Raw genomic sequence first — 23,204 nt, forward strand, 5'->3', positions numbered from 1 at the left:
CTCGTCCAGCAAAGTAAATGAATAATTACCACATATGCAAGCTTTGCAATTTGTACAACTATTTTTTTTAGTCATTCAATTTGCTTTACTAAAAACATCATACAAGAGAAATGAATAAGAAGGAAAAAGAGGCGATACCAAGAACAGAGACACTTCAATTTTGTTTCCTGATACTGATCCCACAAAAGAAAATTACTCAGGAGTGATTTTTAAGGAGTCTCTCCTCATACCGTTATTCTCTTCTATCTATGATGGGTTCTTTCTTTTCTAGGCCAAAAATTGTGCATATATAAATACAAGAAAACATGCAGTAAAATAAATAAGAGAATACCTGTAAATTGTGCATAATCAACATTTGGATCCCGCGATGTACAACGAGAGAGCGTACTGAAAGATGAGTGTAAAACCGAGTGTATAGTGAGAGAGATTTTCTAGAGAGAGATTGTAAAAAAGAAAGAAGAGGACGAAGTGTAAAACTTGGTTGTTTGTTTGTTCGATCGGTCGACTTCGTTAGACGGTGGTACGAGCGGCGAAGACGTGCACAAAGCGGGGGAGGGGAAAGAAATTCGAAATGGGTACTGGAGCTTAGGATAGAGTTGAGGCTTGAGGGAGGGTAAAACATGCATTTTGCTTTTTTTTTTTTCTAAAAAAAAGGCCATGTCACAACCGATGTGTGGTGTTGGAGAAAGAAGGGCAGATGTATAGAAGTACTCTTTATCATATAGACCTTTCTTGTTGGGGGCAAAGTGGTACTACAAAAATATTGGACATACACCAATTAGCGGCTTTCTAGATCAATACTTTGAAAATGCATGGATAACATTGTAAGTCGGTTTATAGAACACACCATCCACATTGCTTAGATTTGCCAGTTCTTTCTAGAGATCCTTCCTAATCCTAACAAAACTTAAATTTGCAGTTAATTGGATACTTAGATTTGCATCTCATGGTAAGTATGTAAATAGCAGGCATGTAAATGTATGACAAGTTGTAAGCTAAGACTTCTGTAAAAAATAAAAAAAGGGAATAGAAATATAAAATGAAGAAAACTCACTACAAGAATTAGGCATTTTCCTGCGCTCAAAATCGTTGCAAATAATCCTAATAATCGCTGCATTTGATCATTTTCGTCAATTTTTAAAACGCTGCATTTTCAACGAAATAAAGGCACCATTTCTTATCAATTTCAGCGATCGGAAAAAATAGTCACAAAAAGTTACTATTTCCAGTGATTTTAGTCCGTCACAAATGTCCCAAAAATCGACGGAAATGCTGTTTCCTTTTACCATTAAATCGTTGAGAAAAGTCAATTGCGACGATATATATATCGTCACAAAAGGTTACTAAATGGCTGAAATTGCCTTTTTTTTTTCTAGCGATTATCAATTATCGTTGCAATTATGTATTCCCAACGGGTACTTGTCGGCAAAATAGATATTCTGCAGCGATAACTGATCGCCGAAAATAAGTTTAATTGATGCAAAGAAATATTTCTGGCAAATAAGGTTTTTGACAAAAAAATAAATAAATAAACAAAAACAGAATACATACAAAAATACAATACACATCCAAACTAAAAATCTCTCTCTCTCTAACATTCATGATAGGGGGTACGAATAGAATAGAGATCCACAACTACCATCTCCTTTATTAGATGTACACTGCAACTAATCAACCAAAACTGATCTAAAAAGATATGTCCTCACCATGATATTAATCCAACTCACTCCATTCAGGCCTTGGATTTGTATTAAAATGTAATTTTGTGGGTAGTATCTTTAACCAACATGTAATATTCATCTAAGTGATGACACTTTAAAAAAATAGATTATATATACAAATAATCTACTTGGTGGTTCGGGTGGTCCTAAACTCAGAGATCAACCATACATACCAATTATTCAAAATGTATTTATGCAGTTTCTTTCCTATTGGTTTGGCTTTACGTATTAATAGGGTAATTTGACCAATTGCATGTTGTTCAGTACCTTAAACACTGAACACATTCTAGAGTTAGCTTGGTACCAACTTTATTTATATTGAAAAATATGGAATATTGCAAGTATTGATCAGTATGAGAAGTCGGTGTTTAATGTTTTAAGGTTATGATCTCATTGGTTGGAGAATACCCAAATTAAAGACTATATATTATGAATATGGTATACAAACAATGGATCTGATCAAAGAGCTGATCATCATAAGTGTTCACTTTAATATGATTATGTTGTAAAACTGATTAAAAATAATGCCTTCTAAATATTGAATCCATTCTTAATAGCCTGTCTAGAGAAGAAGAAGAAAAAAATTCTTTACACAAAAGCTTGCTTATAACTATAATTAAGCTTGCCTTAAAAAAAAAAAAAAAAAAAAAGGGGAATAGAAATATAAAATGAAGAATTAAGTTAGAAGAATCAATAGAACCAAAAGATTGAAAAAAGAAATAGAATTGGAGTGTGCGCTTTGCATTCAAATTGCTTAGGGTTTCGCCTCTTCGTCTATCCCTTTAGGCACTCAAAACATGATGCCACCTCCCTTGCATGCGATATTTTTCTCTAAACAGCCATTCGAGGCAACATACAACCACATTTTCTATTGGGGGTGGCTCTTGAAAGGTCCTTTAGGTAACCAACCATTAATATATGGCCACCCACCAACCCCCTTTAGCCTCCCTTGTCTAAATGAACAAAAAACTTTGAAATCTACTAGCACTGTGCTTTTAATGCCGTCATCTCTATGTCATGACATAGAGATGATAGCCACCCAAGAATATATAAAGGCACATATGCGAATCGTATGTTCCACATGAGGTTAATCCATTTAATCCGAAAACTAAAGCCTCGCTAATGGCCTACTCAATGTGTCTTAACGTTCTTGATTCAGTACAACGTTGCAATCCCTCTACATTGCTTCCATCTAAGAAACCTGTCGCACATGTAACAAAAGGAAATCGTGATGCTCCTCATCCATTCCAAAGCATGGCCCTTGCAGAAAACTCAAGTGACTCCACTATTATTCGACGATCAGGAAATTTTCATCCTACCATCTGGCATGATGATTACATCCAGTCATTAAAAAGTGACTACAGGGTAACTTTTGCTATCTCTACTATTTTTTATTGTTGATCTCAATAGTTCTTGCATTATCGGTGCCTGACTAATCAATGAAACTTGGATTGGCAGGCGGAGTCATACACCAGAAAAATTGAGAACTTGAAGGGAGAAGTGACAAAGATGCTTCACAAAATCGTCGATCCTTTAAAGCAAGTTGAGAAGATTGACATCTTGCAAAGACTTGGAGTATCTTACCACTTTGAAGATGAAATAAGGAGGATGCTGGACAAAATACACAAAAATCATTATGGAGGGGATGTTTGCAGGGAGCAAAGTTTATATGCCACAGCTCTCGAATTTAGATTGCTAAGACAAAAGAAATATAATGTACCTCAAGGTAAACAACATATTAGTAATGCTTGACAAAGATAAATAAACACATCATTTATTAACTAGTGAGCTTAATTTGTTGACTGCAGATATTTTCAAGAGTTATACCAATGAAAAGGGGAATTTCAAAGAATGTCTTTGTGATGATGTCAATGGAATGTTGGCTTTGTACGAAGCCTCCTTCCTCTTGATAGAAGGTGAAAGCATCTTAGAGGAAGCAAGAGATTTTACAACCAAACATCTCAAAGACTATGTGGAGAAAAGCACAGATCAAAATCTTCGTGCGATGGTGAACCACGCTCTGGAGTTTCCACTGCACTGGAGGGTGATAAGATTGGAAGCGAGGTGGTTCATTGATGTATATAGGAGTAGAGAAGATATGGATCCTATCTTGCTTCAGCTTGCAGAATTGGATTTCAACGTGGTACAAGCAGTCCACCAAGAAGATCTTAAAGAAGTGTCAAGGTAAAAGGGACGTTAATTTATACTCGTGATCTTGTAATTTGACACTCAGCCAGATAATATATGTGGGCATTTACTGTATATATATACGATTAGAAAGGTAAAAAAATTCGTTACTATAGTTCTAGAACTGATCATATTATTTCCTTGTCTCATACAAAGGTGGTGGAGGAGCACTGGCCTTGGAGAGTTGAGCTTTGTGAGGGATAGGGTGGTGGAGAATTTCTTATGGACAGTGGGAGTATCCTTTGAGCCCCAATTCGGATTTGTGAGGAGATTGTTAGCCATGCTCGGTGCACTGATAACAATAATCGATGATGCCTATGATGTCTATGGCACTTTAGAAGAACTTGAGCTCTTCACAGAAGTTGTTGAGAGGTTTGTATTAATGGCAGTACTGGTACATCTCTAATATTGCTTCTTAACCCAAATACTTATGTAATGTTTGTGATGTAGATGGGATGTCAATGCAATGGAAAAACTTCCTTACTATATGCAGCTATGTTTCCTTACCCTCTACAACTCAGTTAATGAACTGGCTTTGGACACCCTCAAGGAAAAAGGTTTCAACAACATTCACTACCTTAAGAAGGGGGTATGAGCTTCACAAACAGACACATATATATTTATATATATATATATATATATATATTCAACATTATTTACTGTAGCATTTGTTGTACGTTCTATCTTTTCTGCTTCATTGATCTACCATAAATGTTTCAGTGGGCAGATTTATGTAGATGTTATCTATTGGAGGCGAGGTGGTACTACAGCGGATATACACCGAGCCTTCAAGAGTACATTGAAATTGAATGGCTGTCAATATCATCACCACTTTTACTGGTGCATTCTTATTTTTCTGTCACGAATCCCACAACAAAGGAAACCTTGGATTTATTGGAAGACTATCCCAATATAATTCGTTGGCAAGGAATGATAGTACGACTTGCAGATGATCTCGGAACATCTAAGGTTTGCAAAACCGCACTATCCCAAGTCTTTCGCCAAAATATTTTCAGTCTTCTTCACATCAACATAGGATAACATGCTTATATTTGTGTTAATTTGGAAATCAGGATGAGTTCGAAAGAGGTGATAATCCCAAATCAATTCAATGTTACATGAATGATACTGGTGCTAGTGAAGAAGATGCTCGTGAGTATATAAGGAATTTGATTGGTGTGACATGGAAGAAGTATAACGAAGAACTCGCTGCAAGTTCTCCCTTTTGTGAAACATTTATTCAGATTGGATTGAATTTTGCAAGGATGTCCCAGTGCATGTACCAGTACGGCGATGGGCACAGCGTTGAATATCGTGAAAGTAAAGACCGAGTGCTAACATTGCTTATTCATCCCATCCCTCTACCTAAAGATTGATGAATATTGATTGATATATATATTCATCCCATCCCATCCCTCTAGTCCTTTACAAAATACATGATGTAAAAGCCAAACCAAAACTAGCTTGGTTTGCTTAAACATGAATAAGACTGCGTTGTACCATAGATGTATTGCATGCTACACTACTTAGTTGAATTTGCTATCTGTCTCAAGAATAATACTGTAACCAAAACTAGCTTGGTTTGCTTAAACATGAATAAGACTGCGTTGTACCATTGATATTGTATTGCATGCTACACTTCTTAGTTGAATTTGCTATCTGTCTCAAGAATAATACTGTAGCAAATACAAGTTAGTTAAATCTGGGTGGGAATTAGACATGTGCTCTCTTAGCTGACTGAGTAAGAAACAGGAGCCAAGGAAAAGAGAAACGAACACGAGCTGGATAAAGAGAAACTCAAACATTTACGGTATGCAGCTATACATGGACATGAGACATCCTCCTACCAAAAGTTATAGTACTGTATTCGGACGTTAAAGTGTCTTTTACGATTTGCTATTGACTTTTGAAAAATGACATTTTACAGAATGATTACAAGAATTCCATATTGGAAAAAAAAAAAAAAAATGAATTTCATATTGGACACAAAGAGAACATTCCTTCAAAAAATACCCCAAATATCCAATATTGGACTTGAAAACCCGTTGAAGTTAAGAAAATAATCAACTCAACTATTTAGAGGCCAATAATATATAATTTGTTAAAGCATCATGAATTAATATCCAATAAAAGAGCCATTAAGGACTAATTAATCAGGTTGCTGCTCAAATTTGCAAGGTTGATAATTCTCAATCAAGATGAGTTTTAACTAAAGCCCTCGCTTCTTGAGCATATAGCCCAGAGGAGTTGAGGCCACCTAACATCTAAAAGAAAACTAGCCAAGCTCGACAATAACTTAACAGAAATTTGGTTACTTATGAGGAGTCAAAAGGCCACTGATAATTCTCAGTATTTGGTACTGGGGGATTTAGAGGGCCAGGGTTGAGGAGTCAACATTAAACTTCAACAGAATTCACAAAACTTGCAAACACTTTTGAATAAATAACCAGGAAAATACCTCCAAGTGCGCAGTTTCTTTTAATGAATGTGACAAGATCAAATTTGGAACTCATATAAGAGCTATTATGATTCTAAATAGCATTAAACAACTACAGAAATTGTGTAATGTCCAAGAAAATCTAATTGAATATAATAACTTTTTTTACTCTGAGGTGAGTAGCCCTTTCTTTCATGATATGATAATTGCGGAAAATCGAAGATAATGACTGCAAACTATAAAAAAAAAGTTTCTTTAACAACATGATAAAAGAACATGATTATGGTACCAGATGGCCCTCCCCTCGCTTCAAAAGGTTTTATTCCGGCCCAGCTAAAACTAGCATATATGTTCAATCGTTATAACTCCCCAACTAAGTGGATACCACATAAACAGAATGCACTAAGTGAAAACATACCCTATTAGTGATCTTCTCTTGTCTATGTTTTAAGCATAATTTGAATCAACATAACCAACAACCCTAGAACTGAAATTAGTTTCTTTATCAAAGACTAAGCCAAAATTTGAAGTCCCTTTCAAATACCTGAATTTTCATTTCACAACCTACCAATGAACCTTACCTGAATTAGCCAAATACCTGGCAAATTTGAAGTAAAATAGCGAAAGCAAACAAAAGAAAAACAACAATCACACACATAGAACACCAAGATTTAAGTAGTTTGACTCAGAGTAAGCCTACATCCACTAGCAGCCGAGTCGGTCTCAATGAATTCACTATCAACAAAGGAGGAGTACAAGAGATCAATCACAAAAGTTTTCAAACCTAGAGTCCCAACACATCCAATGAACTCTCAGAAATCTCACAAAAGAACTTCTCTCTCTTTTCTGTATTCTGGTCACAGTGGTCATGCAATAAAGTGAAAATATGCATGTATTTATACTTAACGACGCAGGAACCCTAATTTACGAACATTCACTCTAGCAGAGTGTCGAGTAAAGCGTGAGCGAACAATAAGGCTGGAACTCGCTTGAGCTGAGTGTCGAACAAACAATCTATATTTGGTCTTGCTCAAGCTGACTGTCGAGCAACTGTTAATCTAACAATCTGTCTACACCTTTGCTCTAGCAGCAAATCTATGGCTCGAGCAAACAATCTGGAATGTCACTTTTTCAACCAGAATCAAGCCACCACTCAACAAATCTCCACCTTGGTTTGAATTCCATCAAGCCTAAACAAAATCCATTAAACCAAGAGCCGACCCCTTCCACCAAATCCCCTAAGGGAATCACAAACCCCGAACACCAATCAATTCTAAACAAAGGTTGAACTTTTATACAGGAACTAACTTCGTTATCATATCTGCTGGATTCTCAGTGGTAGCAATCTTCTAAATTGCTATCACACATTCTATAAGAACATCTCGAAGAAAATGATACTTGACGTCAATGTGCTTAGTTCTCTCATGATACATTTGATTTTTAGTCAAATGTTTTGCGCTCTAGCTATCACAAAACATAGAAATTCCATCTTGTTGTAGTCCCAAGTCACTAATCAAACCTTTCAACCAAATGACCACCTTCATGAGTCCTTTTACCCCATTGGCATATCCAATGAATATGCGATTCCTTTACCCCATTGGCATATCACATCCTTGCTAATTACAAACTTGGATGATTTAGGATTGGTACACCACAACCTGAGTCCTTTTACCCCATTGGCATATCCAATGAATATGCGATTCTTTGTCATTGGCTTAAATTTTCCTTCATTTATATGAAAATATGGAGAACAACAAAAAATTCTCCAATTTGAATAATCAGCAGGAGTTCCAAACCTTACCTCATTTGGAGTTTTCAATTCAATAGCTATGGCTGGAAAGCAGATAACCAAATAGCAAGTTGTGTTGAATGTTTCAGCCTAGAAATCTTTAGACACGTCGACATTCGAAAGTATATTGTTGGTGTTAATTTTTTAATTTTCACAATAGACCGAAAGAGAGGAAAGAATTATTCTCGGCCCATGATGATGATTTGGGCTTTGATACGGTGCTATTCAAGTTCATCCATAAAATGAATAGCAAATATAAATAAATAGAGACACACGGATTTACGTGATTAGGCATAATACCTTTGTCTACAGGTTGTTCAGGGGCGAAATCCACTATAATGGATGATTTTACAATCATTCATAGTCTCACATATCTCACAATATAATGAAGAAATTTAGGGAAGATCTTTTGGAGTCGCTGTGTGTGGTGGAGTTTGGGCGTAGGGAGCTTCAATGGAGAGCCTGTCTAGAGTCTGTCAGATTTGTAGGGATCACCTCTTTATATAGAGGTCTATTTCCTTAGAATGATTGAGTCTAACTTGCCTTGTGAAGCCTTTTTCTTTTAGAAGTCCAAGTCTCTTTCCTTTTAGGAGTCTCTTTCCTTTCAGAGTTTGAGTGTATTTCCTTATCTCTTCTTAGCCTTATCTCTTAGCTTGATTTTTGAATTTATCTCGAGGCTAAATTTTAGGTTGCTGATATGACCCCTAACAATGCCCATGATTCTTAAGTTCAATTTGCTCAACAAAAAGATCCTGAGAATCTTCAAGTCAATAACCTACAAAATAAATTTTGAAATTGGTCCCTAGTTTCCTGTTTGGTCCGTGGTTTTATGTTTGTTTTGTGCTAAGTGGTAAAGAGCTCAGCTTGGAGAGATATGTAGGGGATGTAATCGACCGCATTAGGTGTGAGCATGGAGCTCTACTTGGGCGGGAGGTGAACTCGACCGTCATAATGGCGAGCGTGGGGCTTTGGCAGGAGATGTACTCGACTACATTATGTGCAAGCGCGAGGCTCAACTTTGAGTTTGCTTATTTGTGTGGATATTTGCCTGAGAGATTGTTTATTGTCAATGAAGAGTGCATATTTCCATAATTGGTTCCTTCTGTATTTCTGTGATTGGTGTTTTGTGTATATTTTCGTGATCGTTTTTGCTATTGTTGGTAGTAGCGAATTTTATGCCCCTTGGTGTAAATCGTCATTTGACCCAATTTATGGTTGATGTTAGAGTTTGCTTGTAGTAACACGCGCTTAAGTGGTCAAGAAGCCCAGAAACTCCCTAAGCCCACTGAAGGCTGTTGTCGAGCCCATTGACTTGTTTCCTAAGGAAATCCGCGCAAGGCAATTGTGGAGGGTCGCAGGGTCTTTTGACCTGTACACCCGTTTTTTTGGGGCGCGGGGTCTTTTGACCTACACGCCCATTTTTTAGGGTTGCGGGGTCTTTTTACCGACGCGCCCTTTTTTAAGGTGCGGGATCTTTTGACCTACACGCCTTCTTTGAGGGTTTAACAACATGATAGAAGAACATTATGGTACCAGATGGCACTCCCCTTGGCCCTCACTTCAAAAGGTTTTATTCCGGCCCAGCTAAAACTAGCATGTTCAATTGTTATAACTCCCCAACTAAGTGGATACCACATAAACAGAATGCACTAAGTGAAAACATACCCTATTAGTGATCTTCTCTTGTCTATGTTTTAAGCATAATTTGAATCAACATAACCAACAACCCTAGAACTGAAATTAGTTTCTTTATCAAAGACTAAGCCAAAATTCGAAGTCCCTTTCAAATACCTGAGTTTCCAATTCACAACCTACCAATGAACCTTACCCGAATTAGCCAAATACTTGGCTAATTTGAAGTAAAATAGCGAAAGCAAACAAAAGAAAAACAACAATCGCACACACAGAACACCAAGATTTAAGTAGTTTAGCTTAGAGTAAGCCTGCGTCCACTAGCGACCAAGTCGGTCTCAATGAATTCACTATCAACAAAGGTGGAGTACAAGAGATCAATCACAAAAGTTCTCAACCCAGAGTCCCAATACACCCAATGAACTCTCAGGAATCTTACAAAAGAACTTCTCTCTCTCTTTTCTGTATCTTGGTTGTGATAATCATGCAATAAAGTGAAAATATGCATGTATTTATACTTAACGGCGCATGAACCCTAATTTACGAACATTAGCTCGAGCGGAGTGTTGAGTAAAGCTTGAGCGAACAATACATCTAGAACTTGCTCGAGCTAAGTGTCAGTAATACGTCTGTCTGCACCTTTGCTCGAGCATCAAATCCATGGCTCAAGCGAACAATCTGGAATGTCACTTTTTCAACAGGAATCAAGCCACCACTCAACAAATCACCACCTTGGCTTGAATTCTATTAAGCCTAAACAAAATCCATTAAACTAAGAGCCGTCCTCTTCCACCAAATCCTCTAAGGGAATCACAAGCCCCGAACACCAATCAATTCTAAACAAAGGTTGAACTTATATACAGGAACTAGCTTCATCATCATATCTGCTGGATTCTCAGTGGTAGCAATCTTCTGAATTGCTATCACACCTTCTATAACAACCTCCGAAGAAAATGATACTTGAGGTAAATGTGCTCGGTTCTCTCATGATACATTTGATTTTTAGTCAAGTGTATTGCACTCTAGCTGTCACAAAACACATAAATTCCATCTTGTTGTAGTCCCAAGTCATTAATCAAACCTTTCAACCAAATGACCACCTTCACTGCTTCTATTGCTGCCATGTATTATGCTTCTGTAGTTGATAAAGAAACAGTAGATTGTAGCATTGCTTTCCAACTAATAGTATAGCCACACAAAGTGAAAACATGCCATATTAGTGATCTTCTCTTCTCTAAGTCCCCAGCATAATCTAAATCAACATAACCAACGACCCTTAAACTGAAATCAATTTCTTTAACAAGACTAGGCTAACAAGAGTACCTTAGGTACTCTTAAACACTCTCACTACTATTTTTTATTTTATTATTGCTTTTCACCTATTTTTTTACTACTATTCAATATTCTATTATTATTTTTTCATTACTTTTTCATTACCATTCACAAACATTCTCAAACACTTTCACTATCCAAAAGTAGCAACCAAAATTCGAAGTCCCTTTCAAATACCTAAATATTCATTTCACAGCCTGCCAATGAACCTTACCCGAATTAGCCATATACTTGCAAACAACGCTCCCTGCCTGTGAAATGTCTGGATAAGTACAAACCATTGCATACATGATACTGCCCACTGCACTGGAATATGGAACACGTGACATGAACTGTTCCTCCTCGTCAAGCTGAGGAGACAGTGATGCTGAAAGTTTAAAATGTGTAGCAAGTGGTGTACTTTCTGGTTTGAAATCGGACAATCCAAATCTCTCAAGAATTTTCTCAATGTACATTCCCTGGGATAAGTACAACTTTCAAACTTCTCTATTACATCGAAAGAAGCGGGATTTCTTTGGATTGAGATCATGGTTATGGATATTATGAACTGTAGTCGACCGAAGTTTTCCATCAGATTTTAAGGCATTAATCTTTATCTTACATTCTGTCTTTCTTGTCGGGCGTGGGTTGGCGACATTGAAAGTCTTATTACGAGCCTTCCCACCACGAGCACAAGCAAGGGTGACATACCAAAAAATCTCATCCCCTCTCAGTCCTTTTTGACATCACCCCAAACCTGCATTTCTTAGCATATTGTTTATAATAACTCATTAAATCTTCAAGGGAATTAAACTACATCCCCGACTTTGACTCCTCAATCATATCATCACCATCCATTTCAACATTCTAAGATGTCCCCGCACTGTCATTCTCAGTTTTCCGTGGAAGTGGTCTATTCTCATTACTTTCTTCAACTCTAGCTGATGTACATGGTGCTTCAGTTTTCCCACCATCGGGTCTATTATCCTCTGAATCAACTATTCTTCTCGTAGCGGAGCTTGTAATGAGATTACTTTCACACATGACTTCTACATCTATTTGTTAAGGAAACTCGGGACAATGAAAGGGTGCTATGTGATGGCCCATGGACTTTCGACAAACAGTTAGTCCTCACAAAAGAATTTGAAGGCCAGTTACAAGTTCATGAGATTACTTTCACAAAAGCATCATTCTGGATTAGGGTGCACAATCTGCCTATGATGGCTTCTAATGAGTATGTGGGAAGGCGTATTGGTGAATCAATGGGTAGGACACTTGAAATTGATTTGGATTAAGATGATTTGGCCTGGGGGAGTACATGCGAATTAGAGTTAATTTGGATATTACTAAACCGTTGTTGTGATGAAAGAAAGTTGCTTTAGGGTCTTAGAGAGATTGTTCGGTTCGTTTTTCTTACGAACGGTTACCGAACTTCTGCTATCAGTGCGACCATTTGGGGCATGGCCATCAGGATTGTGGGAGTTGGAAAGCTTGCCAAGACGTTGACCCCTCTGCCACTTTCTCGTATGGGCAATGGTTGAGAGTGGTGCCGTCGTCTGGTTGGGGTGGTGGAAAACGTCAGACGAACCAATTGAATCATATTGGCTATGGTTTGTCCAAGGATAATGTTTCAGTGGGAAAAGAGGGCACTGCTGTGGTTTTAGTGGAAGATCAGGCTGAGTTTTCAAATGACAAACAGAATCTAACAGCCGATAACTCAGGCGATAAGGTTCCGAAAGTCTCTGAATTTCAACAACACAGGATATCAGTTACGAATTTGGAGGTTTCTGTAGAAACAGGGGAGGTGCAGGAGTTTCGTGATGAAGAGGGATTAACGGCTATCATGTCAACGAAGTCGTTTTATATGATGTAACCACCTCAACTGATATTGTCCTGGGCCTATCAAAAGGTAAAGGTAGTGTTATGGGCCCAATCACAATTGAAGCCTCCCCTCCTGTTGGGCCTATTCTTAAACGAAGGGGCCGTAAGCCCAAGACCACTTCAGTTTTGAACATGACTGAGAAGGCTATAACGGTCAAGTTATCAAAGAAGAGGGAAGCACTTCTGCTGGAAAAGGGTGATCTTAGAGCTTGAAAGAAACTATCTTTGAACTTACCTCAGGGTTTGAACAAAGATGGTGTGAATGATGTATCGGCGGTGGCTGAGAGTCAACCCCGTCGGGAGCCATGAAGTGCTTAAACTGGAATCGTCGTGCGCTTGTGAACCCACGAGGATTGTGTACACTTCTTGACCTCATCAAGAAAGAAGATCCCGACATTGTCTTCTTGCAGGAGACAAAGGTGAATTCTAGTGTTATGGAAAGGTACAAATTTCGATTGGGTTGTGTTAACTATTTAACTGTAGACTATCATGGTAGAAGTGGAGGTTTAGTGCTCATGTGGAAATCTGAGGTGAACTTCCATATCATTAACTACTCCTCCCATCACATTCATGCTCTGATTAAATGTGATTTGGATCAGGGAAGGGATTGGATGCTTTCTGGTATTTATGGTCATCCTGTCACAGCATGTAGGCACGAAACTTAGGACTTAATGCACCTTTTGTTTAATTATGTTAGTTGTCCTTGGTTACTAATGGGAGATTTTAATGAGATTTTAGAGCCAAAGGAGAAATTTGGGGGAAGAGACCTAATGGCCTTATGGAGGCTTTTCGTTCTGTTATGTTTGAATGTAATTTAGAGTACTTAGGGTTTAGTAGAGGCCCTTATTATAGTTGGTGTAATGGTAGGGAGGGTAATGATAGAATATGTGAAAGATTGGATAGATGTTTAGCATCTTCTGAATGGGTGGACTTATTTTCCTAACTTTGAGATTACTCACGGATTTGTGTCTTATTCAGATCACATACCTGTCTGGTTAAATACTGAGGGTGTCTCACAGCAAAACAGATGGAAGAAATTGTCTAGGTTTGAACCTATGTGGGTGGGCCATATAGATTGTGAACAGATTATAACAGATGTTTGGCAAGATAGGTCTGGTAATGGGAACATGATTGATACCATGAGAAGAATTAAGGATTGCAGCAGTAAGTTGGTTGGTTGGAATCGTACCTCTTTTGGTTTGGTCCACAAAAGTTTAGCTTCAGGAAAGGAAAAACTACAACAACTGTAGGAATTAGACCCTAACTATGCAAGGACTGAAGATCTCTTCGCTGCTAGAAATGATTTCCAATTTTGGTTGGAGAGAGAGGAACTATTGTGGAAGCAAAGGTCGAGAGTATTATGGCTGCAAAATAGGGACAAAAACTCCAAATACTTTCATTCTAAGGCCTCCCAGAGGAAAATGAGGAACTCTATAGTGAAGCTTCAGGATAGTGAAGGCAATTGGAGAGAAGGTGCAAGTAGGGATAGCCTAATTACAAATTATTTTAAATCCCTTTTTTCTTCCTCATCAGAAAGGGGTGATCTCACACCTGAGATGAATATGGAGCTAGAAATGAAGTTTACAGCTGAAGAAGTGACATGTGCCTTGAACCAAATGCATCCAAACAAAGCTCATAGCCTTGATGGCATGTCCCCTCTCTTTTTTTCAGAAATTTGCATTTAATTGGTGGTAATGTTGTTGCTGCAGTTCTTAATGTTCTTAATACAGGTGTATTTCCTGAGGGCCTTAGGGTAGGTTTGGGGGGTGAGATGAGAATTTTGTGTTTTGTTTTGAAGTTTAAAATATTAAGTTTTAATATTATTATTGTTTTGGGATTTGAAAAATGTGTATTAGGATTTGAAAAAGTTGAATTGTTTATTATATTTTGTATGGAGATTTGAAAAATGTGTAATGATGAGATGAGATGAGATGAGAATTTTGTGTTTTGTTTCATGCCCCAAACCTGCCCTTAATCATACATTGTTAGTATTAATTCCCAAAAAGAAGAAAGCTATTCATGTTTCTGACTTTAGACCAATTAGTTTGTGCAATGTCATGTACAAACTAATTTAAGTTATCACAAATCGACTTAATAGTGTTCTCATTTCCATCATTTCTGCTACACAATCTGCCTTTGTACCAGGTAGACTAATCACACATAATGTCCTTGTGGTATATGAACTTGTGCACTTCCTAAAACATAAAAGAAAGGCGAAGAAGGGATTTATGTCCTTGAAGTTGGACATGTCAAATGCCTATGATAGGGTCGAGTGGGACTTTTTGGAAGAGATCATGTTGAGGCTGGGTTTTAATAGCAATCTGGTTGGGTTGATTATGCAGTGTGTAAAGTCTTTCTATTTCTCTATGATGGTAAATGGGGTGTCTTCTACTCCTATTGTACCTTCCAGAGGACTTAGGCATGGGAACCTTCTGTCTCCTTACCTATTTTTATTATGTACAGAGAGCTTAATAAGGTTGCTAAGACAAGCTTATAGGTTACATACTGTACATGGGATTAAATTGTGTAGGGGAGCTCCTTAAGTTAATCATCTGCTGTTTGTAGATGATTCAGTCATATTCTACAAGGTTGATGTGGCAAATTGTACAAATATTCAGTAGTTTTTGTATAAATATGTAACAAAATCAATAAAGATAAAAACCTCAATGCTTTTTAGTATAAATGTAATAGAATCTATCAAGATGAGTATCTTATCTATATGGAGGGGGGCAGTTCAACTTAACAGTATGAAAAATACTTGGGATTGCCTCCTGTTGTGGGGAAACCAAAGTCAGTAGCATTTGCTGAAATTTGAGGGAGAGTATGGAAGAAATTGCAGGGATGGAAGGAGAAGTTTCTGTCTATAGGTGGAAGTGAAATTTTAATAAAAGCTGTGGCTCTTTCTATCCCCTCCTATGCAATGAGTTGTTTTAAATTGCCAACAAGTTTATGTAAAGATTTGGAGAGGTTAATGGCTCAGTTTTGGTGGGGCCAGAGAACTAAGGAGAGGAGAATTCACTGGTGCAAATGGGATCAATTTTGTGAATCCAAAACTAGAGGTGGAATGGGGTTTCGAGATTTGAAATTGTTTAACTCTGCTCTACTTGCAAAACAGGCTTGGAGGATTTTAGAGAATGAAGATTCCCTACACCATCAAGTGTATAAAGCTAAGTAGTTTCCTTATTGTTCATTCTTTGAGTCAAAACTGGGGGTTTAACCCATCTTATGCATGGAAATGGATATGGGAGGCTAGAAGGATCTTGCTGAGAGGTTGTTAAATGAGAATTAGAGATGGGAACACTGCTAGAATTTGGAAGGATATATGGGTGCCTGGACATCAAGCCTTCAAGATAGAAATGGTTCTTAGTGATGAGATAGATCTGTTAGTGAAGGTTGCAAGCCTAATTGATAGCCAATTGAGGTGGTGGGGTGTTGAGCAGGTTAGAGCTATCTTCAATCCAAATATTGATGCTGATATTTTGAAAATTGTTCTAAGTCCTGATAGGTATGAGGATGTATGGTTTTGGAGGCATGAGAGAAGTGGCAACTTTAGTGTAAATAGTGCATATCGTTTCTTGAGAGCTATGGCATCTCAGGGTTTACCAGAAAATTCTACAACCTGTGAAGATAAGAAACTATGGAAATCTCTGTGAAAAATACATATCCCTCAAAAGATCAAGATTTTTACAGGAGGGCTTGTAAGGAAGGGCTACCTTCTAAACAAAATTTATTTAAAAGAAAGGTTGTGGATTCTATTCAGTGAGACTTCCATGGCTTCCAGAGTGAACATCTCCCTTATGCTCTGATCAATTATCTTGATATTCTTGTTGTTTGGATATCTGTTATGCATTTATAAAGACATTTACTCTTGTTGTCTCTGTTAAACGTGTTGCAAGGCAAATTTTGGATGATGGAGACTCATCACAGCTGGTAAGATTCTTTCTCATTGCATGGGCCTTCTGGTATAGGCATAATAAGCTGGTTTATGAGCAGGCTAAGCTGTCTCCAGAGTCTGTGATTAATCATGCACAGAGTCTGCAGAATTCTATTTCATCCTTCATTAAGACACCAGGTTTGAAACCTATTCCATGCTGGAATGCTCCTCCCACAGGTTTCTTTAAACTAAATGTGGATGGGGTAATATTCTTTGACTATCAAAAGGCAGGTGTGGGTGTTGTAGTAAGGGATGAGAATGGTCAGGTTGTCATGACAGTTAGCAAATCAGAACATGAGGTGATAGAAGCTGAATCAGTGGAATTATTGGCAATGTTTAGAGGATTGCAGTTTAGCTCTCAACTGGGAATAAATAAGATCATCTTAGAAATTGACAACTTGCTCTTAGTCGAGACTTTACAAGCATCTGAGGAATCCTTATCAATGCTAGGTAACCTCATCTCTGAGGTGAAGAATATGCTAAAGCAGTTCCAAGAACATCAGGTACAACATGTTTCATGCATGGGGAATCAAGTAGCTCACTTTTTAGCTAGACACGCTTGGAGAGTACAAGATGTGGAGATGTGGATGCATTTTGTTCCATTTTTTGTTGCTCAATACATTTGGTTGGACAATTCTCATTTGTAATTTGAGTTTATCTATGAATGAAGCTCAACAAAATGCGCTAGCGTACTCAAAAGTGTATGCAAATCATCAGCAAATTAAAGTTTTCACCCGCAAACTATAGACCACTTTTCATTGCCACTCTGGCGTGCTAACTAGATTTAGGATTTATAATCAATAGTTAGGATTTAGGTCTGATTTGGAATAGCAAAATTTTTTCATCTCATCCCTATATCCAAATACCACAAATACAAATATTTTTCAATTTTAAATTTTTAACTTTTTCATCTAATCATTATCCTAATCATTACAACTTTTTGAAACTTCCAAACGAAATACAAAACACAATTCAAAATTTTCAAATCTCAAAATAAAAATTATATTAAAAAATTATATTCTAACAATATTTTAACTTTATAATATTTTTATTTAACTTCTTCTCTCTTTCCAAAACCCCACAAAACATCTCACAACTCAAATTATTTTACTATTATTCATGAATCATTTTACTACTATTCACAAATCATCTCATCTCATCTCATCTCATCTCGCCTAAGAATCAAGAAAATACTTCATTCATCGATCTCAGGTCACATTGTTAACTTCCTCATTGGCCTTATCGAAGCTGCACACTAAACCAGCCCAAGCTTTTTTGTTGTAAAAAAATTCCTCCATAAAAGCAAAAAGTCCCCTTTAGCTGCCAAGGATTCTATAAATATGGGCACAAATGCTTCTATATATGTGTGGGCACAGCCCGCCGCACAGGTGCGTATGTTCCTGCCCGATCTTATTATAAAAGTGTTAAATTAACCCGTAACTCCATACTCAAACTCTATACCACCTTCATTGGCCTTTGATGTCCCAAGTTTACAGGGGGGAAAAAAATGTAGCAAGTTTCTAACATCCAGGCATGAATGAATATCAACTAAACTAAGAATTAGTACTGTTCATCCAGTTCTAGTCTAACCTAGATATATCCAAACTAGAACCTGAGTTTCAAAACAGGGCCGGAATTCGGATTGAAACCAGTTTTTAAAAATCCAAAACCCGCGTTCTAGGTTGCACCCGGTGTTTTTTTTTTTTTTTTCAAATCAAAGCCTACATATTTATGAAAATGTTGATGTAACATTCAAACTCTATTTATTTAATTTTTTTAAATCAAAGCTTGCATGTTCCTTGACTACCAATAAAAAGACATATGGAGAAAAAAAGTTAACCAAAAAAAAAAAATCATAAAATGAATGATTCATCGGATATAATATGCATTTTCTTTTTGAGTTTCTGTCCATTCAAAAAAAAAACCCGGCTCGGAAAACACCCCCCACCCCCGAAAAAAAAAAAAAGATTCATTACTTAAGAAGGGATCTTGTTAGATGTTCACGTGCGGTGGCTAATGCTTGACTTATTGTCTGCAAAAAAAAAAAAAAACAAAAACAAAAGAAACACAGAATAGTAATAAGTTACAAATCAAACAAATAATACAAGTTAAATATGGTAGCAATCGTGCTAGTCTTTTGTTAACGAAAACAATTTTCTTCCATACTCTAATTCATTTTCAAGGGAAAGAAGAACGGGATCTTAATACCTGCTCAGACAAAGGAGCTCCAGCATCTATGCTATTACTTGCAACCTTCCCTGCTATGACATTTGCATCTGTCTCAAGAATAATACTGTAGCAAATACAAGTTAGTTAAATCTGGGTGGGAATTAGACATGTGCTCTCTTAGCCGACTGAGTAAGAAACAGGAGCCAAGGAAAAGAGAAACGAACACGAGCTGGTAAAGAGAAACTCAAACATTTACGGTATGCAGCTATACATGGACATGAGACATATCCTCCTACCAAAAGTTATAGTGTATTCGGACGTTAAAGTGTCTTTTACGATTTGGTATTGACTTTTGGTGAGGGACTAAATTAGAAAAGGGACTACAAATGTTTAACCGTGTCTCCCATCCATGTCCAATATGTTGTTTTGAAAAATGACATTTTACAGAATGATTACATGAATTCCATATTGGACTTGAACAAAAAAAATGAATTTCATATTGGACGACAAAGAGAACATTCATAATTCAAAAAATGCCCCAAATATTTCTTGAAAACCCGTTGAGTTAAGAAAATAATCAACTCAACTATTTAGAGGCCAATAATATATAATTTGTTAAAGCATCATGAATTAATATCCAATAAAAGAGCCATTAAGGACTAATCAGGTTGCTGCTCAAATTTGCAAGGTTGATAATTCTCAATCAAGATGAGTTTGAACTAAAGCCCTCGCTTCTTGAGCATATAGCCCAGAGGAGTTGAGGCCACCTAACATCTAAAAGACAACTAGCCAAGCTCGGCAATAACTTAACAGAAATTTGGTTACTTATGAGGAGTCAAAAGGCCACTGATAATTCTCAGTATTTGGTACTGGGGGATTTAGAGGGCCGGGGTTGAGGAGTCAACATTAAACTTCAACAGAATTCACAAAACTTGCAAACACTTTTGAATAAATAACCAGGAAAATACCTCCACGGGCGCAGTTTCTTTTAATGAATGTGACAAGATCAAATTTGGAACTCATATAAGAGCTATTATGATTCTAAATAGCATTAAACAACTACAGAAATTGTGTAATGTCCAAAAAAATCTAATTGAATGTAATAACTTTTTTTACTCTGAGGTGAGTAGCCCTTTCTTTCATGATATGATAATTGCGGAAAATTGGAGATAATGACTGCAAACTATAAAAAAAAAGTTTCTTTAACAACATGATAGAAGAACATTATGGTACCAGCTAGCACTCCCCTCGGCCCTCACTTCAAAAGGTTTTATTCCGGGCCCAGCTAAAACTAGCATGTTCAATCGTTATAACTCCCCAACTAAGTGGATACCACATAAACAGAATACTGAAAAAAATGATTCTAGGAACATCACTTTCCAACCATTGTTTTAGAAATCTTCATGGACTCACATGCATGATGTGCCTTGCAATAATATAATTACTAAGTTTCAACTTCCACAACTAATTTCACTGCATAAAATTTCTGCAGTCAAGGGATTTTAGGCTCTGATTTTTGAAGATTTTGAGCTTTAGCTACCAAGAAAAGTAGAAGACACACATAAATGAAGCCAACAAGCTTATAAATGAAAAGTTGAGAAGAAAAGGAAAGACAAAACATATACAAAGAAGCATATTACTTTATTTTATAAGTAAAAGAACATATTACTTACCCGCCATCAACAATCTCATCGAGGCATAACAGAATGAGATCCAAGTTTTCTAGTGCCTCCTTCTTGTCCACATTACCTCTATCACAAAAACAGAGTTTTATCAAAGTAGATAAAAGAGTTGATAAATGAATAATAAAAACAACTGAATTATTAAACAAGGGTCAAGAACAAAAGCAACTACGAGAAACCTGAGAAGAAGGCCAACTGCATCAAAAAATCCCTGAAGAACAGTGGCTAAGATGAGCTCGTTTTCATCTTCGCCCCCAGTAACAAAAAAGTGAAGGTCTTGAACAAACTTGTAAACAACGATGTTGTTCTCAAACATTCCTATCTCCGCTGTGAATAAAGTAGCAAGATTTTTTTTACAAGTAATCGGGATGGCAATATTTTTTTCTAAGTAATCAAGAATTTTATCAAAGAACTTGAGAGGCAATAAAATAGCAAGATGTTAAATTGTAAACAATAAGAATCTAAGCAATGTACATGTACATGGATGCTTTTATCAGCCATAAAGACAGAGAACAGCAGAATAAGTCATATTCTAGAGATCAACACAAAACGAGCATCTCTCACAAACCAGATTCAATGCAGATAACCTGACATTATTCTCAGAAGGGGATGATTATTTCAAAATCAATGAAATATATCAATCAATGTCAAAATCATCAGGGTTTTAACTTTTAAGCAAGAGCCAATGCTTGTGCGATTGCAATGGGATAGGCATGTTTGCAAAATCATCCTTGATAAAAATGAAGCACTTCACAACCAAATAATAAGGAAACATATACCTTCTGTCCGTGCATTTGTCTTTTGGGTCTTGGTAAATACAGCTTTCTCAAATGCTTCCTTTGCACTATTTGTGGGCCAGTCATCTGAGTAATACTTAACAGCGACACGTTTCCCTTCAGAATCCAAAAGCAGGATATTTTTTATGGAAGGGCATGACTCCTACAAAATGAAGATGATGCAGGATTAGAGATTGCCAAAAACCTGAACTTAGCAGTATCAAGGTGACTGCTATTCTAACCCAGCCAAAAGTAGCTATAGTAACCCTAGAGCCCTTGCACGGTAAGATGTCTAGTTCTCCATGTTTAGCAGTGCAGTTTATTCAAATGTTTTGCCTTTACACAAGTGTGCAGGGTGCACAAGACTGTTTGCTGACTTTGACACATTTGTGAGGTTATTAGTCATTAAGTTTCAGACTGTGGTACAGTAGTATTAGGTTTTGATCAAAGTAGCGTCTTTAATACTCTTTATTCCCAATGCTTAGAATTCTATACAAGTTTTTGGCGCTTTTCAGACAGAACAATTAAAGGCAATAGAATTATATTTTCTGATCACCAAAATTAAATTGTTTGATAGGAACTTTGATTCTAGCAATCCTAAATTGTTACTTTTTAGAATATGGGTGGTAACCCAATTGAAAGTTCATGAGCTCTCAACAGTGGCTCACTGTTAAACGATAAGTATACAAACCGGATCCTGCATATAAGTAATGACATGCCAATATCTAATAATGGCTGAAGTTTTTCACAAGAAGCAGGTTTAAAAGAACAAAGATTTTTTTTTTCCAATTCTAATTTGAGGTACAATAGAATTCTTTGGGATCATGAATTTTCAGTTTCTGTTATAATTTCACCCTGTTTTTAGCAGGGATCAGTATTCAGTATGTTTCTAGGCAAATCCTTGTGCAAGATAGGAAAGTATTTCTGATTCTGTATAAATTTTCTTAAAATTGGTGAATTAAAATCAGTAAGAAAACACGATAAACAGGAAACATAAAGACCATTTCCAGTAGATTTACAGTACAAGAAACACATTAACACTGCTGTAACCATTTCCATAGTAAATGTACGTCCTTTAAATTATTTTTGGGGAAACAAACAAGATCCAGCTCTAAGAAACATGGATTTGAGACTAACTGTTAGAAAATATGAAAGATCAAGCACCTTTTATTCATGCATGTCAGATCTACGTGAACAGACACCTAATACTAACCATCCTAAAATTCTCCTACCACATATAAGTCGGATCAATTGTCTCTACACAAAATTAATGATATTAGAATAAAAGGAGCTGATTAGAAAGAGAATGCGAAGCAAGTAACTCGCTCAGAGAGAGCGCGGAAAGAAACTGACCATGCTGTTTGGCGAAATTCTCCGAGAAAATCTTTGGACTTGAGGCCGAGTGTCCGATCGTTCAGGCTCGACGGGAGAGAAGAATATAATATGTCCAGTTGTCCACGAGCTTTGCGATTCATAAGCTTATACGCAACACCATAATTTTTTTTATTATTATTTTAATTTTTTAAAATATTTTTTAATTTTAATTTTTTAAAATAATTAAATATTCCTACTCATCATTTATATACTATATATTTAATAAAAAAATTAAAAAAATAATAAAAATAATAGTACGTGATATATAAACCTTATAAATAGAATTTTATATGTGATGCGATATTACTAAA

At 36.7% G+C, this 23,204-nt stretch overlaps 3 protein-coding genes across 3 annotated transcripts; 2 read left to right on the forward strand and 1 right to left on the reverse strand.

Annotated features, from left to right (window-relative positions):
• Window positions 1-2,829: 2,829 nt before the first annotated feature.
• Window positions 2,830-5,505, forward strand: LOC109006908 (myrcene synthase, chloroplastic-like). The gene is made up of 7 exons (XM_018986337.2): window positions 2,830-3,086; window positions 3,180-3,447; window positions 3,530-3,905; window positions 4,065-4,280; window positions 4,359-4,497; window positions 4,629-4,877; window positions 4,982-5,505. The coding sequence occupies exons 1-7, from the start codon at window positions 2,844-2,846 to the stop codon at window positions 5,282-5,284; spliced, it is 1,794 nt and encodes a 597-aa protein (XP_018841882.1). The 5' UTR covers window positions 2,830-2,843; the 3' UTR covers window positions 5,285-5,505.
• A 10,731-nt stretch (window positions 5,506-16,236) lies between these two features.
• On the forward strand, window positions 16,237-17,539 carry LOC109006907. Its single transcript, XM_018986336.1, has 2 exons — window positions 16,237-16,473; window positions 16,817-17,539. Exons 1-2 carry the CDS (start codon window positions 16,237-16,239, stop codon window positions 17,537-17,539), a joined length of 960 nt encoding a protein of 319 aa, XP_018841881.1.
• A 1,099-nt stretch (window positions 17,540-18,638) lies between these two features.
• Window positions 18,639-22,979, reverse strand: LOC109006921 (coatomer subunit zeta-1-like). Its single transcript, XM_018986367.2, has 6 exons — window positions 22,873-22,979; window positions 21,523-21,682; window positions 20,923-21,070; window positions 20,735-20,812; window positions 19,101-19,185; window positions 18,639-18,924 (listed from the first exon to the last, which is right to left on the reverse strand). The coding sequence occupies exons 1-6, from the start codon at window positions 22,873-22,875 to the stop codon at window positions 18,865-18,867; spliced, it is 534 nt and encodes a 177-aa protein (XP_018841912.1). The 5' UTR covers window positions 22,876-22,979; the 3' UTR covers window positions 18,639-18,864.
• Between the last annotated feature and the right edge of the window lie 225 nt (window positions 22,980-23,204).

The sequence above is a fragment of the Juglans regia genome, chromosome 3 (genome assembly GCF_001411555.2).
Source record: "Juglans regia cultivar Chandler chromosome 3, Walnut 2.0, whole genome shotgun sequence".
Taxonomy (NCBI): domain Eukaryota; kingdom Viridiplantae; phylum Streptophyta; class Magnoliopsida; order Fagales; family Juglandaceae; genus Juglans; species Juglans regia.

Coding starts and splice junctions, on each gene's coding strand:
- LOC109006908 (XM_018986337.2), top strand. CDS start 2,844: ATGGCCTACTCAATGTGTCTTAACGTTCTTGATTCAGTACAACGTTGC. Junction 4,281..4,358: donor TTCACAGAAGTTGTTGAGAG/GTTTGTATTAAT, acceptor TTTGTGATGTAG/ATGGGATGTCAATGCAATGG. Junction 4,878..4,981: donor ATGATCTCGGAACATCTAAG/GTTTGCAAAACC, acceptor TTTGGAAATCAG/GATGAGTTCGAAAGAGGTGA.
- LOC109006907 (XM_018986336.1), top strand. CDS start 16,237: ATGAGAATTAGAGATGGGAACACTGCTAGAATTTGGAAGGATATATGG. Junction 16,474..16,816: donor GTCCTGATAGGTATGAGGAT/GTATGGTTTTGG, acceptor GCATTTATAAAG/ACATTTACTCTTGTTGTCTC.
- LOC109006921 (XM_018986367.2), bottom strand. Junction 21,071..21,522: donor GACAAATGCACGGACAGAAG/GTATATGTTTCC, acceptor CTTTATTCACAG/CGGAGATAGGAATGTTTGAG. Junction 18,925..19,100: donor GAGCTCCTTTGTCTGAGCAG/GTATTAAGATCC, acceptor TTTTTTTTGCAG/ACAATAAGTCAAGCATTAGC.